The following is an 18,452-nucleotide window of genomic DNA, read 5'->3' on the forward strand; positions in this document are numbered from 1 at the left end:
AGAGATCATTCTGTAGCACACAAAAATCCCACATACCAAGAGCCTAACTCACACATCTTCAGCCCTTTTACAAAAGTCGGATTTCTTACTCTTACCCGATCTTGAACTTGAACAGCTTAAGGGAGCAAAGTACTTTCACCACATGGGCTGGGATTCTGACTCCCCTCAAAGAAAGCCATGCTAAAGTTTTATGTCCCCATCTCCCTTTTACCCCAAACAACCTCCACTCTCTAATTCCTTTCTCCCAGTATCTCTCCTGTCATCTCTTTGCTCAGCTCTGTCCATTACTTTCCTAATCTCTCCTTCACATCTCCTTCCCTTCCACTTTCCTCTCCCCGTATCAAACAACAAATTTGCTGCTCTTTCTCTGCATCCATATCTCCTTATCACTTATCAATCTGTATTCAGTCAGGATCCTGACAGCTTGTGTGACTCCTCTGTCTCTTCCTCTCTCTTTCTTCCCTCCTCTCTCTCATTTGCTTATCTTTTATTGAGTGATGTAAGAGGCCATCTCCTTCCCTTCTGCCAGTCAAGGCAAAGAGAGGAATTCATTTATGGTAGCTGCATGTATGAGAGCCTCTTGAGCTGTTACAAAGCCGCAGCCAGTTAAACAAGCGGGCAGTTTATCCTTAAGTAGACTTTTTGTTGTGAGAAGAGCTTTTGTATGTTGATACTGATATTATTTGAAGCCTTTAAGTTAGTATGAGCTAATAATCCTTTGAATTAGGCTTTTAGCTACAGCTTGCATTTTGTCTTTTGTTTGACAGTTGAAAGTGAGAAAAGAGAAATTGGGAAAGAGAGGAGTATGATGTGCAACAAAGGTCCCAGGCTGGAACAAATGTGTGGACGTGCCCATTATGTATTATGCATCTTGACCATTAGACCACCAGGCGCCCTTACTGTTTTCTATTGACCAAATTCCCATCCTGGGTTTGAACCAGGAACCCTCTTGCTGTGAAGCAACAATTCTAAACCACTGCACCAACATTTATTCTGGCATTTAGGGTTGACCACTTTTCAGAGATCATGTCCCTATTATACTGTCTTTGAACAGTGCTCAACTGCCTTATGCATAAACAATACTTATCTGTCTGTCTCTTCATATCCTGTGCTGACCCTCTGTTCTCTGCCCTGAGACTCTTGGCTTTCTCCTCTCTACTGAATTACCAATCATCATCACCTTTCAGCATTGTAGAAGGATGAGGGAGGGGTGGGGCGTGGTGCTGAGGACAACACTCTGAAGAAATTTGTAGTGGTGCGAAAGGGTCAAGAGAGGAAGATGGAGAGAAGCAGACATACATATGGATGGGTTAATGTAAATGAGGCAATAAACGAGATGAAGAAGGCCAAGAGTTTGTCAAGGACAAGACTGGAGACTGGCGGAGAAATAATGGGGATAATGACGGGGTAACGATGATATTAACACTGGAGAGCAGAGTAAACAAAGTGCAAGGTGGAGGGGACAGAGGGAATCTTAAAGCCTTATATTGCTTTTGTGCTCATGGTATAAGCAGACATACTAAAGTGTAAAATAACAAAGTAACCCTTAAATGGAAAAAGAGACAATAGATGCATTAATAGATATAACATACACTGAGTTTTACACAGGTCAAATTGAAAATAGAGGGGTAAAGGAAGTGACAGACAGAGAAAGAGAGAGAGACAAATTAAATGTGTATTTAATGACCGTCTTGCTATTCAGCAACAGGTGGAGCATTAAATCATGGCAGGGGTAGATACAAGCAGCTGTGTGTGTGTGTGTACTGATATCACTGGGGTATCCCTTGTCTACTCACCCAAAGATCAGCAAATATAGACCCTAAAAATAAACTTGAGGGAACCCAGTCACTGTACTGACAGGAGCCTCTGTAGTGCATTAGGATATCAGATGTGTGCGTGTACAGTGAGGACTCCTAAGTTCACAACTTTTTAGTGTAACCCTTAATTCGTACTTGGTCATACTTTGGTATTTTGTGGGTCAGCATCTTTGCTGTTGTAATGAAAGTTTTGATGGAGGTTGATGTCAGTCTTGTCTTTGTGTGTTCAAGAATGACAAGATGTGTTAGCTCCATGCTAGGGGCTGAAGGTGCAGGAGGGCAGTCAGCCTCTACAATAAGAGGAGATATGCAACTTCAGTCAGGAACACTTTAGTCAAAAAAACTTTATTTCCATTTGCAGTATTATATTTGGAGATATGGCTCTGTTCTGGGGCCTCTCTGCCTTTCCTTGGGCCTATGCAGAAAGCCTCTTCCTCGCACCTATGTGGAAAGCCTTAAAGCAGAGAGAACAAACCTCCCTGCCCTTCCACGCGCCTACATGGAAATCCTAAGGCAGCAGCAAAGACCCCCCCAGGAACAGAACAGAGCTGCAATTACAAACAGAAATGACACTGAAGTCAGACACATCATGAAAAGGAGGAGCTGGGGTGGAGGTAGGTTGCAAAGCAGCTTGCAGAGGAAGCAGCAACAGTAGGCAGGCCAGAGCAGTTTAAATAGGGTGCTCTGAATGAGATTTGCCAATTGGTTGCATAGAAAGGAATCATGTGATCTATCAGCTGACTCCCTTCCATCAGTCAGCTGCTCCATCATTTGATTAGGTTGCAGCTGATGTAGCTGGGATGTGAGCTGAGCTTGACATTGTGTCCTGCCTGAACTAACGCTATGCTTAATTCGTAGTACCTCCAAAGTCAGCTTATTCACATGTTATGTGTTTTTAGCCAGCTTGAACATTCGGGAATCACCTCATATTGTTCCAAGTCTGAGAGTGTGTGAACCCGGTGGCTTCACTGTGTGGACGGGACAAGTGCTGCAGTCAGATACAGAAATAAATGTAAAAGCAGAGGATGTGATGTGTAGGAGTGGTGGCTTTGGAGTTGTTTTAAGAAAACTTTGACTGAGTAACAAAAGTACTGTGCTGAGTAATGAAACTACTTTTGTAATTAATTGCTTTTGCCATTGATTAATTAGTGAAGTAATAATGACTTTGCAGTTCTCAGTTTGTTCTCATATGGGTTGGAGATTTGACTGCAGTGCCCCTCACAACCCCATGAGTTCAGTTCAGGCCAACATGTACAGAAGAGTGGGAGAAGGAAGCCCCTCTCTTTGCCAAATGTGCATGACTGCACCGCAGGCACTGGTTACAGTGATATATTTAGTGCTAATATTACGGCTGGTGTGTGTGGGTGTGTGTGGGAGATGGTGAGTTTTTAAAGGAATGCACCAAGTTGTTGGGAGTTTGGCTTGTTACGCAGCCAACATGTTAAGTAATGAGACACCAGATCTTCCACATTTCCCTGGTAAATTCCAGTTAGTCATACTGATTGTTTTGTATGCACTATGTTTAGGAACGGTGGGTGACTAGCATTATCTCCACAGAGAGAAAATTAGAAATTAATGTATTTAAACTTAACCCTGATTCTTAGCAGTAAGAGCTCACGGTTACAGCCTCCATCCTAAATTATAAATACATTTTAATTATGTTTGGCTACAAAAAGACACTAGAGGTGTACCTTAACTGTCCGTGGCACTGCAGTCCAGCTCCTTATTACTCATACTGTTGCTATAGACAAAATATGTTTGTCTGTTTTAGATACCACAAATATTAAAGGCCCTGCAAACCCTCAATGGGGTTTTCAGTTATTCTGATTAAACAGACCTCTGCTCAAGTCAAAGTTGGGCAGCCCTAACCCTAACCCTCACCAAATCAGTGCTTACTCCTGCTGGTCATAATGCATTATATCCATTTTGGGGACTATTACATATAATATGTAATGTTTTATTACTTGCAGGTAATGATAATGTTTCTCAGCTTCTAATTCTGTTTGTTCCTCGACTCCCTTCGTGTTCGGTACAGTTGTCTAACAAACACTATGTAATGTTCTTCAACGTCTCAGGTTACCAACAGCAATGACACTTTTTCTTCTTTTGCAATTTTCTTCCATTTGTCATCAATTTCTCAACCACAAGCAACTTAGAGCACTCTTAAAAAATAATTTCTCTCACAGTATTATTTCCTAATTACTGCCATATAGTAACAATCATGCTCCTCTATGAAGCCCTTTCCCACTGCACAATAAAACCAACAAAAAAACAGCAATACTAACATCTGGCTTTTTTATTCAATTGGAAAAGTTACAATCAGCATTCACTCCTGGGTGAAATTACTCCTCCATAGTCTCAGGTGTTTATCAGCTCCAGCTCTGATTGGCTCTGATCGGTAGTGATGGAAATACTCCACCGGGTGGACGCACTGATTGTAGCCTCTTTGCTGGCGTAATGCAATGAAAGGCCACCACAAAATACTGTCCGGCTCCGCCCAGGAAGTGCTCGAACATTGCTCCAGATGTAGGCCTTGATCACACAGAAAGCATTTTAGCAGCTGGAGGCAGCTTTTTGTAGTTGTTTTTAATGAGAATGAAGCTTTTCGCTCACGTTTTTTGCATTGTGACGTGCCTCGCATTTCTGTGCTGTCGGCACCCGGTGTTTTTGCTGGAGCATTCTAATCTGTGAGTTGAAAAAAGCCTCAAGTCATCTCTTTTCTTTCGTCATGTTGATTCCCATTGTCCAATTGGAGCAGCGGGCCTCCTGTGATGGGCAAGTTTACAGTTGCTAAACAATGGAGGAGAAACTGGTGGTAGTAGCTGCTGGATACCCAGAGCTATACAGCCCGACGATAGACAGCAGATTGTCAAACTGCCCCTAAGTCATCCTTAATTATACCTGGAAACAGCCATCATGGAGGAGAAGCTCCATGACCAACTGGTTGTACTCCCCATGATCCACCCTCTTTTTTAGGGTCTCATGTACCCACACACATCTCTTTTTCCCTGTGCCCAACACATTATTTACTGACAGCTTCTCACCCTCAACCAGAGCTACAGCAAGTACCCTCTGCCTCAACATGTCAGGAACTAGATACTAATTACTGTGAAATAAATAAAATGACAAATATTTAAAAAACAACAACAACTAATAAATGGTAGATTGATTACAGGTGAAGGTTAGGGCAAGGAGGTGACAGGGTGGTTGCCTGGCAACAATAAAAAGGTGCAGCAAGGGTTTGTTTTTACTAGCTGCATTCAATTAAAAAAAGGTAGTGTAGTGTACCTTGCGTTTTGCAACCTGCAAAATGCTTTTTGTGTGATCTGGGCCTTAGTCAGCAAGAAATTTGAAAGCGAGAGACTGAATAAGTAAAATATATTAAAAAATGAGTAACCAGCGTAACATTTCACTGGCCTCCATGCTGCTTTCTACTGTTTACTAACCTGTTTTCCTGGCCTGGAACATGACAACTAGAAATGAGAAAGGATCCTTTAGTTTAAGCATGTTTTCCAGTGTTTAAAAAACCTGCGAGCGCTAATTTTGGTGGAGAAGGGGTGTAAGCTGCTGTCTTTTAAAAATGTAGAAAAACAAAAAAAAGTTGTTTTTTTAAGAAGTGGATACAAGATTTTTTTATAAAAACTTTAAAGTTCTACCACCAATATTTTAGTTTCAGATTGAGTTGACTTTGTGTGCTCTGACACAAAGTCTCCTTGTTTAGATTAGCCCTGTGTCACCTCTTCCTCTTTCTACTTCCCTGATGATGTCTCTACGGTAACCAGCTGTCAGTATGGTAAACACAGGCCCTGTGTTTGTTGAGACTTTCTGTCAGTCTCACTTCTTCTGTTTCCCTGCCTATGTATATGTGTGTGTGTGTGTTTTGGTACCTATTTGTCTGTCAGCCTAATGGCTTATTATATGTCAACAGCAGACTTTTTTTACAGTGTACTTCTGTTTCAGAGTTATATATTCCAAGACGAGCATCCAATAAACTATATACAAACACAGCTACTGCACACTCTGTTAAACACACACGCCGACCTTCTTTCGCACATATACACATTCACAATCCACAAATTCTCTCTTGCACACACACACAAGCACAACACACACAAGCAGCTGGCCTGACCTTGAAGATAAATACACCCTTGAACAATGTTTCTGCAATTCATGGCTGGCGATGGTCTGTTATACGAGCAGAGTTTCAAAGGCTCCATCTCAGGCTGCATGAAAATAGATATGCAGTCAATATGTGACACACACACACACACACACACACACACACACTGCTCTATGCACTGTCACACTCCACTGCACTCTGTTTCTGTCTTTTTCGTACACAGTCACTTACACTCAGTTTCACAGACAAGCAAATATTCACACCTACACAGTTTTTCCTCATACACACTCCCACATTCTCTCTCTCCAAAGTTGACTAGATTTTCACTGTTTGCGAACTAATAACTTGAGTATAACCTGTCCAAGTCATTACTGAAACATTTGTGTAAACACAGGTAAGAATCACAGTGAACATAACTGAAGGAAAACGCCTTCAGCACACCTTGTTTGATTTACTGAGGCATGTAACTTCTGTAATCTCTTTTTTCTTTCAGCTCTGTCAGTGTGCATGTAGCTACTGATGCAGTGATTCGGGCGTTGTAGTTACAAGGCAAACAACAAGCAGTGATGCAGTACTGAAGCTTTAAGTGGCCTTGGAAGTTTTGTCTTTATGCGTCAATTGCAACGATACGCAGGTGGATTTCTGTGCCTAGATACTGGGTGTTGTGTGTTGTGACACAGTATGAATGAATTCTCCCCCCTTGTTGCCAGTGCTCAGAGCCTGACGTAGAACTGACGTCACAAAGAGAGATCAGATGGATCAAGATTGATTAGAAATTATAACCACAATCAGTTACCTACATTTAATCCCAAGCATTTAAGAAACCATTTTAGATTAGACAATAAATCATGGTTGCCATCTCTCTCCCACTCACACACAAACCGCACAACTTTACTGACATCTAGTGTTATAAACTCTCATCACCTTAGATTTTACTCCAGTTATTCCCCCCTCAGATTAATTTCACCAACCCTCATCTGTATTTACTTACTGCAAAAGACAGGTGAGAGGTCAACAACAAGGGCTTGTGAGTGTTTATGTATACCTAGTAATTTAGAGAATGTGTACTTTCTGGCTTGGGTGAGATAAGAAGTGAGAGAAGAAAGGAGGAATGTTGGCATGAGAAGAGTTGACCTACTGGGTGGAGGATAATGCACATGAACATTTTGATCCCACTAATAGTATGAAGCTTGATAACAGGTTTTAACTAAGCACATTTTATTCTATTATGCATTTATTATGAATTAATCTGGTCTTAACAAAAGACTTCTCTGTGGTTTGACACCTTAAATTATTTGAAGGCAGCAGAGAACAGATGAGGCATAAAGTAACATGCTGAAGAAATGGAAACCAAAATGGAGCTAAGAGGAGAGTAAGACAGAATTAAAATAATTAGGTTGTCTGAAACATGTCTCTAAATGAATGCTAATGTTGCTCTGTGTCTGGTGGATGTGTAAATAGGCGAGTGTTTGCTAGCATAATTGCCAAAACTTAATAAGGTGATAATATGGTAATTATTGCAAAGGGCTGCATTTATATAGCCTTAAGTACTTTGAATATAAGTGCTTTATATTTTAGACATTTTGCCTCTCATTTGCCCATTCAGACACACACACACACACACACACACACAAATGGGCCTTTTCTACTCTCACTTTTGACCGCGCTGAGTCGAGCTATGCCGTGACAATTTGTGTTTCCTTTATCAGTTAAGATGCCCCATGCCACGCTGAGCTGCACCAGAGATGGACCTTTGTTAGCTGCTTCTCTTCAATAAAGACAAGTCTAATAATACCATAGGGAGGAAAGTGAAAGCAGAAATAGCCACAGTGAGGCGTTGGATGAAGAGCTGTATCCTACAGGTAAACTTCTTTTACCTGCCCTGCTGTGTGATGGAAAAACACATGCAGCAAAAATAACAGGGACTGTAGCCACAGATCAGCCCATTGCTATGTATTAAACATCATCACTTAAGACAAGCCTTCATCAGTTAAAGACACACCTTCAAGTGGGTAGCCCTGTTGCAATGGAAATGCAAATCCCTGCCAGGCTGGGCTCACGGCCCAAACCAAACCGACCCAAGCCAAGCCAGCCCATGACAGTCGAAGGGGTAAAACTCATACACCAGTGGCAGCGAGCAACTATGCAAAGCGCTTGCCAAAGGACCGAGCCCTGTTTATGTCCAGATTAACATGCGCCTCAGGTAATCCGAATCCTAATGCGCCCCAATTTGTCCATGGCAAGTATTACATCATCAGTAGAAGTGCTTATTTTTGGTGATTATGCTCTATAACTTGCACAGTTCATGAGTTGGACAAAATGTTGCATGACCATTCATCGTTGGACATGTGTTGAATTCTGCTGACATTGATACCTCCAGCTGGACCAACACAACCGCTAACCTGACTAGCGAGCATGCTGGGGAGCAGCTAGCAAGAGGGTGGACGTCATAACTGTGTGTGGGGCCATTTGATCTTGTAGCATAAGTGATGTAGCAGCAATGAAACCTGAACACAAGTACACACAGAGAGCAGCAGCAGCAACTCACCACCCAACATTTGCACACCATGAGGACAGAAACAGAGGGCTCTGCAGGGATGAATGGCTGTCGAAACATGTGATGTGCTTTACGTTCTAAAACCAGCCGACGGCGATTTGACCAACTGAGTTGCAGGTTACAACTTTCCAGTGTTTGTGCAACTCCCATCTCAGGTGAATGCAGCATAAAATCCCATTTGTGCCAAGTAGTCGTCACTGAACAGCACAAAGTGTACTTGTCAATGTCATTATGAATTCAAAGAGGTGCTGTCTGACACAATCACTGTGCTCCTGGCGTAAATATTGAAGTTTGAAGTTGAAATTTTCTCCTGGCTCTTCTGTCATTCATCTCTCATCTCTGTGTGACAACAGTTGAGTAAGAAATGATTTTCACCTACTCGGGGGAAGTGTCAACTTTAAGCTATATCTTAACTCTTTATTACTGCAACTAACTTGTACAGTGCAAACTGTTTTTACCATAGCGTGATGGCTACATAACATTCAAACTAATGTAATATTTAACTTACACTTAGCCGGTGTAACAGTCTGCTGCAGAATATCGTAGAATGTGAACAAACTAGACTTCATGAGTCAACTTAGTCGAGTGTGTAACATTTGTCTCCATTCAGATATTCCAGTCAGCTAAGGTTTTGAAAAATGAGGGCCATGAGGTAGAGCAGGTTGTTCATTAACCGGGAGATCAGTGGTTCAAATATCAGTATTTTTCAAAGCATTGTATCAACTTTGGAAATTCCAGTATCCTGACACCATCCTTAACTGTATCCCACTAAATATAGAGTAAAACTGAGCTCTACAGTATGTTGTTAACTTACTGTTTATTCTGCTTGGCAATAAATCAGGACAACAGAGGAACTTGATGGAAACATGTAACCATTAGTTTGTGTGACGTAAATGAACAGTCCTCCATTGTGTGATACAGTGTGGGAGGCTGGAAGAGGCTGCCAATAATCAACAACCATGTTGCCTGTTCACAGTATTTACACTAATCAGTCAAATTGAACGTGGGAGTGATTTATTGATGTTGAAGACGGTGCATGTGGCACTGCTGGTGGGCACAGGCTCTGCAGGAAGTGTGACTGTGAACTCTCGAATGTAACAGAGGAATTAACTGTAAGAATAATCAGTGAAAGGCCACTTCCTGAGAAGTGCTTGGGGACTCCCAGGGCATGAGGTGACCCAAAGGTTTCTAATTTTAAATCTGCTTTTCAAACCTCATTTACAGTCGGTGATTTTGGTGTCCTCTAAAATAAGGGGGAAATTAAAAAAGAAAAAAGAAAAAAGAAAGGCATCTGGCAGAGGAAATATTTGTACAGTCAGTCTTGGCCTCATTTACACACATGTGCTCTCACACAGGGAGACAGCGCAGCCAAATTGTTGCGACCCTAGTCTGCAGGGGTGTTGCGTTCACCGACCATAAAATAAATCCGTTTCAACGAAAGTAATCAAAATAAAGCAGTGTGAGCCATGGCAAGTGGGATCATACATACTGTATATTAACTCCATTACACTAGGAGGAACAGGAGGAGCACTGCCAGAGCCCTACAAAATGACCTGCAGCAGGTTACTGGTGTGCATGTTTCTGACCACACTGTCAGAAACAGACTCCATGAGGGTGGCATGAAGGCGTAACGTCTTCCAGTTGGACCTGTGCTCACAGCCCAGCACTGTGCAGCTTGATTGGCATTCACCAGAGAACACCAGAATTGGCAGGTCTGCCCCTGGCGCTCTGTTCTCATCACAGATGAGAGCAGTTTCATCCTTGGAGAGTCGCACAGACGTCTATGTCATAGCCAACGGTACCCTGACTGCTGTTAGGTATCGGGATGAAATCCTCAGAGCAATTGTGAGATGTGGCACAGTGGGCCCTGGGTTCCTCCTGGTGCAGGACAATGCCCGGCCTCATGTGCGATGTGATATGTATCAGTGTATCTGACACCGCCATGTACCACCACAGACTGTCCAGGAGCTGACTGATGCCCTGAGCCAGGTCTGGGAGGAGATGTGTGATGTAAGTGTTGTCTTAATTTTTTGAGCAGCGTATTTATATCCATTATTTTTCACCTAAAATAAGAGCCACTAATACGGTGGCTGTTACTGCATATTGATACTATATAGAGATTTGATGCCTGTTATATTACATCACTTGGTGTGCAAAAACAGGTATTTAGTAAGTGTTAATTCCTGTAACTCCTTTTGTGTTTATTTCCAGGTGAATCTGCCTCACACTGCTGAAAGTAAAGAAGCTTGTTGAGTTTGGCGGCTGTTACCAAAGGGAATCACAAACACAGTGGTGAGTATAATAGAGATGTGCGCCCACCTTCACCTGTGCAAATATAAATACCTGCACCAGAAACTTCATCTCATGACACAAAGGAGCATTATCATAGGTGACAGGAGGGTGGGTTTGAGCATCTTCGTTTTTAATACCTTAAAGTGGACACACCTGCGGCCAATCCCAGTGAAACTGTTCAAAAGTGGCACATTGCCAGTTTGTACCAGATGGGCATGCTTTTCATTATGTTTCAATTTAGCACACAACATCCAGCAATTTCCCTTTGGATAAATGAAGATTTATGTAATCTTATGGCCTGTGGTGCTTCTGCCAAATCACAGCTACTGTGACAAGTAAATAAAAGCAACATGTACCAACAGCAGTGCAAACAACAGAGACTGTAAACACATCCTGATAAAGGCTTGGCATGGCTGAATCCAAATTCAAAGGATAGACAGCTCTTACAAGCTGTCCAATTCAGCTCAGTGGCAGTGGTAATGTTGGCAGCTGTACATTTCTGCAAACAAAGAATATGTTACATTTGCACATTTTATCAACATTTCTAAATTTACGTATTATATGGGCTGACTTTGTCATGTGGAGGTTTAGGCAGACACGTGCACAAACCCCAGGTGGAAGTCATTGAAATCGGAAGCTTGGGCAGTGACTTGCGGCGTCAGACACTGATGCCCCTGAGTTTAACGGCACTTGGCAGCGTCAGGGGGAAGCGCAGCAGGACAACGATGAAAGTTAAGGCGGTGGAGGTCCGAGTAGGGTGGGTGGGACGGAATGTTTTTTGAAAGAAGAAGAAGAAGCATAGAACGTCAACAACCAACGCACCCAGGGTACATTTCACATCGTATCTGGACGTGGAAAGTCCATGACCAAACGTCAATATGTGACGTAATCGGAGTGAGAACGTGTTGGGGTAACGAGTCACCAGGACATTTCTTTTACATTTTGAAATTCAAGTTTCTTTTAAGTTCTCCAAATTATTTTTTTTAGTGTTCTGAGCATTCAAAAATAAAAAACGAACAAACAAAAAATCCCTCCCTTGTTGTTTTGAAGCAACTAACGTTTTAGAGGTGGATATATCAAACTCACAGTATGTCAACCCTCACTATGTTTATGCAAAGACAGGCATTAGTGAGGAAAATTATATATATACTTTTTGTGATTTGAATGAACCGCCCCTTTATTGTAGTCATACCTGATTACTTCAACTCATCATCATCCAGAGTTGCTACAAGTGGTGCTACTCGACCTGCTGCTGTTCCATCTGATATAGAGTTATTATGGGCCTACCTGCCGTCTCACGTGCCACCACTCCATCTAAGACACTCCCCGCCCTTCCTGTAACTTCGGCACACCGGGGGCGTCCAAATAAACGCACCATCCTCTGGTCTTTTTAAGGAACTCTCGCTTCCTGTTGCATGTTTCCGCACAGTTGCCTCTGCAGACAGTTTGACACGCAGTCAGTGCAGTCCGCAGTGTGTGTGCGAGTGAGTAGACTTCAACAAACTCCTCTGTAAGAAGCGCCTCTGCCTGCAACACAAGTGTCTCCGTGCGTCTGCGGATCGAAGCTGTGCGCACCATCATGTCGCTGCCGCAGCAGTTACGAGACGAAAGGTGAGTGTGGATAGCGCGGGTTTACAGCACTTATAACTGACAATAAAGTGGGTAGAAAACTATAAATGACCGACTGGATTTAATATCACGATATGTTATCACTTTTTCTTTCACTCCTGTGAAAGAAAATATATATAACAGGATAATGAAACTACAGGCTCAATTCATGTTTGCATAAGTTTTGTGTTTGATTTCCTTTTTTGCTTATCATGAAAAGAAATGTGTTGTTATTTCATTAATAGATTATGTTTTATTATTTTGCTGCTGTCATAGATAAAACTCATGCAGCAAAGTGTATGCAACAAATAAAAATGTTGAAACTTTGAAAAATAAAATTGCCTTCATGAAGTGGGATTACAGAGCTGTTGGGGTTTAAGTGTCTAAATTTATCTAACCAGATTATTTCTTTGACTCAGCGACTTTGATCAGCTGCCTCACAACATCCCTATCAGCGCCACCATCGCTGATATCGAGGAGAAGAAAGGCTTCATTGACTACTTTGTAAGTGTAAAAAAATTACAACAATCTCTTAACCTTGATGAGAAATGTGGCAACAAATGAGTTTCTCTCCTTCATGTACGTCTGTTTCTCAGCTGTTTGTGATTGAGGTGAAGACTAAAGGAGGGAGTAAGTATTTCATCTACAGGAGGTACAGAGAATTTTTCAACCTCCACCAGGTCCTCGAGTTCAGATACTCTCCTGAAGACCTAGAGAGGCCTGGTCCCAACACCTGCGTCTTGCCTACCCTCCCAGGTGAGTGTGTGTGTTCACAGCACTGATAACTACAGCGGTGTCAGGTTTCGCATTGTTCAAATACATATCTGTCACAGGCCCACACCTCAACAGACAAATTATTAAGCCCTCTAATATGGTTATATTGCTTTTCTGGGAAGACTAATTGTGCCTTCCGCTACCATGCTAGACTGTGTCCACATAAAGGCTTCAGTAGGTTAAACAAAGCGAAAGCTACTCTATAAATGTCTGAGAAAGACAAAAAGGACTGAAGGCCCAAAATACATCTGACTTGAACCCGATATAAGTTTAACTTTTTATGTTGAGAGTACCACCTCAGGTTTTCGCAAGGGCAAAGGTGTAAGACAACAAGAAAACATAAAATCTTAAGCAACAACATGTGTCTTCATCCCGACACACATGACCTCACAGTAAATACTGACGGGTGAGCCACCATGAAGGTACTGTCAGAGGCTCTGCATTCATTTCAATGAGACAACGGAGTGTCGCAAATAAGTTAAACCTGGGTCAAATTCTGCTGCAGCACTATGTGACGGCATCCATCAACGATCTGTGTTGGCCAACAGATTATGTGCAAACTGCTGGATTACTTTGTCCTGTGTGTGGTGTAATATTAAACCACACTGCAGTGTTCTGGTGTGTAAAAAGCCTTCAAACTCATGGATGTATCAGTCAAACTGGACTTTCTGTTCTTATTTGATTATTTTTCATTCGTTTTGCTACCCGCGACATGCCCTCAGATCAACGCAGGATGTGATTTATTTTAATTGCACTGATATTTTTGCTCTACACGCCAGCTCTACACGCCAGCTAATGTCACTTGACCTGAGTGTGGGATCAGCACATGTCAGCAGTGCAGAATGTTGTCGTAGAGCTAGTGGTGCTTTGGTAAAAGCTGTATCAAAAGTTGTTGTGAACATATTGGTCATTTTTAGCTACTGTACACAGTAGGCGTTTTGCTAATGTCTAATTAGCTTTATGATTGAGTGATTAAGTGTCAATTCATTGGAGGTGTTGGGACTTTGTAATCCATCCACTCCACTAAGTTGAGTGACTCATCTGGTACTGTGACATGAAACAGCAGTTTCTTGGTTAAAATGAAGAATGATCCAGTGAGCACCATGGAAGAACAAACGATTAGCCAGTTAGCAACATGGTACTGTTGTTGTTGTCAAGCTGTTGTCAAATGGTGTGGTGGAACCAAGGTAGATGCTGCTATTGAGGCTTTTCTAAATCTACATGTCTCAACATTGTAGTTTGCTATAAAACAAGTATGTTGGCATGGCTATGCATCTGTGTCAACTCAGAATTACATTCGATTCAGGCGGATACATTGGTCTCTAGTGACTGGTTAGAGAAAATCTAGTTTCCGTCCCCCATGGAAAGTAGATAGAGTGGACACAATGTCAGAGTGAAGTCAGAAAGGGATTGTAATAAGTTGACAGTTTTGCCTGATATCAGGCAATGGAGTTGTATCTTGTATTTCATGTGACAAATTATATAATAGATTGATTTAAAATATATATTTTTCTGTGCCCTCAGTTCAGATTTCAGTGGGTATGTTTGCGTAAAAGATGCTCTGTGTTTTGTCTCCTGATGGCACTTAATGTCTTAACTGTTAATATTCGCCACAGTCTCTTAATATAGGATGAAACATGCTGGTTTTGACCTGTCCGAGGCAAGAATGCACATGTAAAAGTCTGTCCATTCTTGACGAAAAGCTGTTTTCACCGTCTACTTTCCTCTCTTCAGAACACACCATGTGAAATTACTCTTTAACTCTCTTATTTCTCCAACTGTTGTCTCTCTTCTTAACTCTCCCGACTGATGCTCATCATTCAGATTTGACTGGCTAAGTTGCGTCATGTGAGATAGTTTAATGCATTCAAATTAGTCTCTGCGTTGCCTGGTTGTTAAACCACTGTTACACTCCTGTGCTGGTGTTTAACAAGTGTTAAAATAGAAATGTCCGTCAAACTGTTGTCATTGTCAATAACTTATTGGTTATAGGTGTAGGTTAGTGGCGTTCAGTAGTTACAATAGGCCCCTTTACAGGCTATTATGATGAGCCCCATACTAGTTATGGTGTTTGAAAGTTTTAGGTGTGTATATATATACGTAGATTTTACGAACAGTGTAGTACTGCTTTTATGTTACATCCACTCGAAGATGTGCCTAGTTTGTCAGTCTTGAGAGATTTTCGCCCTAAACTAGCGGCTGTAAATCGTATCTTTTCGTTACATGATTTAACAGAGACTCGATATTGGACAACATCAACATAAATATTACCTAGCAATCATCATTGCATATCTATACATGACAAAAACTACCAAAGAAAATAGGAAATTATTGGTTTAACTAAATAATATAATTTTCTTGTAGATGGATAGTATTTTACAAAATCAGAAAACTATGATGGAGATGGGGTTGTCTTTTTGAGGGCATATATAGAAAGTCGCACCATTTATGATTTCATGTGAGTTCTTCTTTGAACACGAGCGTATTTCAAGGTGGCATTCAGGCCCCTCCATCCCATGGGTCCCAGTGCAACCACACTGCCTGCGCTGTCTATATTTACGCCCCTGGTCTGGGTCTTGAAGACACAGTGTCTGGGTCCAGACTGGGGCGATGGAGAGGGATGGCAGGTTAACGAAGGGGGACACATTTTGGTCATGTTGCTAACAAGGGGGATGGCGTTCCCTTCGTCCCCCCTCAAAATTCTGACTGACTGTATGTGTATTTGTTTGAGTCAGTCATTGACAGTTGGACAACCTGTCACTGCCATGGCTCTACAGTAAAGTATGATACGACTTTAACACAAACTCTATTTCAAAACCAGAGCTTCTGATCTAAATTCTAGTGACATTTGTGACAGGGCAGGTTGCATCATTTCATAAAATGCACAGATGACACTCTAAAAGCAACCTTTTTGTTCTCTTGAATTATTTATTCCATTTACGTCACTGCATTGTCAATCTTGTTGAGTGAGAACTGAGTCGAGAGTATATCTATATATAGAACACAGTACAGAGCGCAGGCCAACTATAATTTCCAGTTTCAGAGTGATGACGGTGATTTTGCTGTGTCGGGGCTTTTCTGCTGACTAAATGCAAAGGGATCACTATATTTTACTGCATCCTTTCTGCCTTGTCACTATGTAACCTTCACCTTCAAGTGCACACTCATTCTGCTCTGCTTCATGCATATGGAGAAGAGCAGACTGGGTTTCGGGTGACAGCTGGCTGAATTTTATGCTGTGGCTGGAGGAACTGAAACCCATCTGAGCATGGTTTTAAAAGTGAACTGCAACACGTGTAAATTTATCATGTCAGATACAATCAATCAAATATACACCTGTATACCTCCTGTTTCGTCCCTAAGTGTCCAGAGTGGATAGAGCCATGATTGGATTTGCTTGACGAATTTAAAAACACATCGGTTGCAGATGAAATTAAGGAAGAGTAGTGAAGAATAATTACTGTTGTGGCCCTCAGAGATTTGATCACAATTTAGCCGCAGTTTTGTGTAAACTTGCTTTTTTATAAATCCAATTCTGTTCAAGTCACAAGGGTATAGTGGCAGCGTATTTCAGGCACAAGATGCTGCATAATGATGTGAAGTTGAGCACTGAAAATGCTGCCGTACAACAGTAGTTCTCCAGTGAGATATCTAACACCTACTCTCCAAATATTTATTCAGTAGAATTAAAATTAGTCCAGGGTACTTTGTAAAGCATAATGAGTAGTAGTAATTTCTTTGGCTTCTGATCTGAGGCCTTAATATTCCGGATTTGCTGCTACTAAGTTCAGTCTGATACCTACTGTATATTGACCTTAATGTTGAATAAATTTGTACCTGACAAATAGACATAACGGCTGTAGCCCTCTAAATTTGACACACCTTATTTCCATGGGCGTCTTGATCTGAATACTGAAAGCTCTGGTTCAAAACTAAGTTTATAAGTGTAAATTATTGATATGGTGTGAACTAGGAGAATGTGACTACTGAAATTCATTTGGTGTGATCAGCTAGAGAGAAGACATTTCTCTCTGTTGGTGTTCTGGTAACTATGATACACCTAGCGAAAGAAAGATAAAGAATTTCGTAACATCAGAGTGATGAAAGGGAGTACAGTAAAAAAAGGTTCAGAATATGATCCGCTGTATTTAAAGGTCTAGTGTGTAGGATTTAGTGGCAACTAGTGGTGAGGTTGCATAACTGAAACTTCTCCAGTGTGCCAAGCGTGTAGGAGAACTACAGTGGCAGACATGAAATGCACATGGACCTTTCCAGAGCCCGTGTATGGTTTATCCATTCTGGGCTACTGTAGAAACATGGCGGACATACAGTTTGGGTTTACTTGACCTTATACTATGTTCTACTTAACTTAGACCTATTGTCCTTGTTCATTGGCACTTTCTTGTGCCATCTAGTGGTAGTAATAGCACAATACACTAATTCATGTAAAACCAAGATGGCAGCCATCTCTGCCAAGCCAGTCTGCAGTTGATCCCCACATAAAAGTGGACAAGGTCCAAAACTTGATCACATTTTATGGTTGAAACTTGTTTATTTATTATAAATAATGTTTGTAGTTTGATATGGCAACAAATTTGACCAGTTTTATCAACAGTAACATGCTAAGACGCTGTTAATTAGGAAGTACGCATTTGAGGACATTGGGACTTTACTATCATCTTGTTTGAGGACATTAGGACTTAATTATCACTGAATATTTAGTTTTTTACACTTCTCGGGTCCCACTGATCCCAGATAGCTTGGAGAAATTAAAATGCATACCAAATAAAAGTTCAGGTCTCAGGAGGATATTCAGGTGATTGGACATTATTTTAAACCGCTACGAATATCATATTCCATTTCTTCCCATTAACCCCTCAAATTTCTACACACTGGACCTTTAAGCTGATACCAGTCCATTAAAATATGCCCAGATCAGCCCCGATATGTCCCGCAGATCATCTCTAATCATGAGTGATTAAAGTCCCAGATAGACAAAATGTTACCATCTTTACAAACTTCCTTCCATTGAACCAAATGAACTGAATGTAATTTCTCACCTCAAAAGGTCTTTTAAAGCACTTTGAACTAAAACTCTTCTATTTAGATATGCCTGCAGCAAAATGTCACATTTACCTAAAAGTCAGAAAGTCTGCATCGATATTAAGTCATCATAGCGCCATTGAGGAGTATATCCTACAAGGTCAGTTTAAGATCTTACATCAGAAGAATGTAATAAGTAGGTATAATCCATGGACTGACATTCAGAATAGTCAGAAAAGAG

The 18,452-nt window shown here is 41.4% G+C and overlaps 2 protein-coding genes across 3 annotated transcripts in view; one reads left to right on the forward strand and one right to left on the reverse strand.

The window, feature by feature from the left end:
• pvalb7 (parvalbumin 7) overlaps positions 1-18,452 on the reverse strand; it is a 56,965-nt gene that overhangs the window by 9,602 nt on the left and 28,911 nt on the right. The gene's annotated exons all lie outside the window — the stretch shown is intronic.
• The window catches only part of ncf4 (neutrophil cytosolic factor 4), a 50,760-nt gene continuing 44,528 nt past the window's right edge, over positions 12,221-18,452 (forward strand). Inside the window, exons 1-3 of the mRNA XM_033624058.2 lie at positions 12,221-12,397; positions 12,814-12,898; positions 12,991-13,150. Coding sequence (XP_033479949.1) covers positions 12,366-12,397; positions 12,814-12,898; positions 12,991-13,150 — 277 coding nt within the window. The 5' untranslated portion in view covers positions 12,221-12,365. The remainder of the gene's footprint in view (positions 12,398-12,813; positions 12,899-12,990; positions 13,151-18,452) is intronic.

This window comes from Epinephelus lanceolatus, chromosome 3, assembly GCF_041903045.1.
Source record: "Epinephelus lanceolatus isolate andai-2023 chromosome 3, ASM4190304v1, whole genome shotgun sequence".
In the NCBI taxonomy this organism is placed as follows: domain Eukaryota; kingdom Metazoa; phylum Chordata; class Actinopteri; order Perciformes; family Serranidae; genus Epinephelus; species Epinephelus lanceolatus.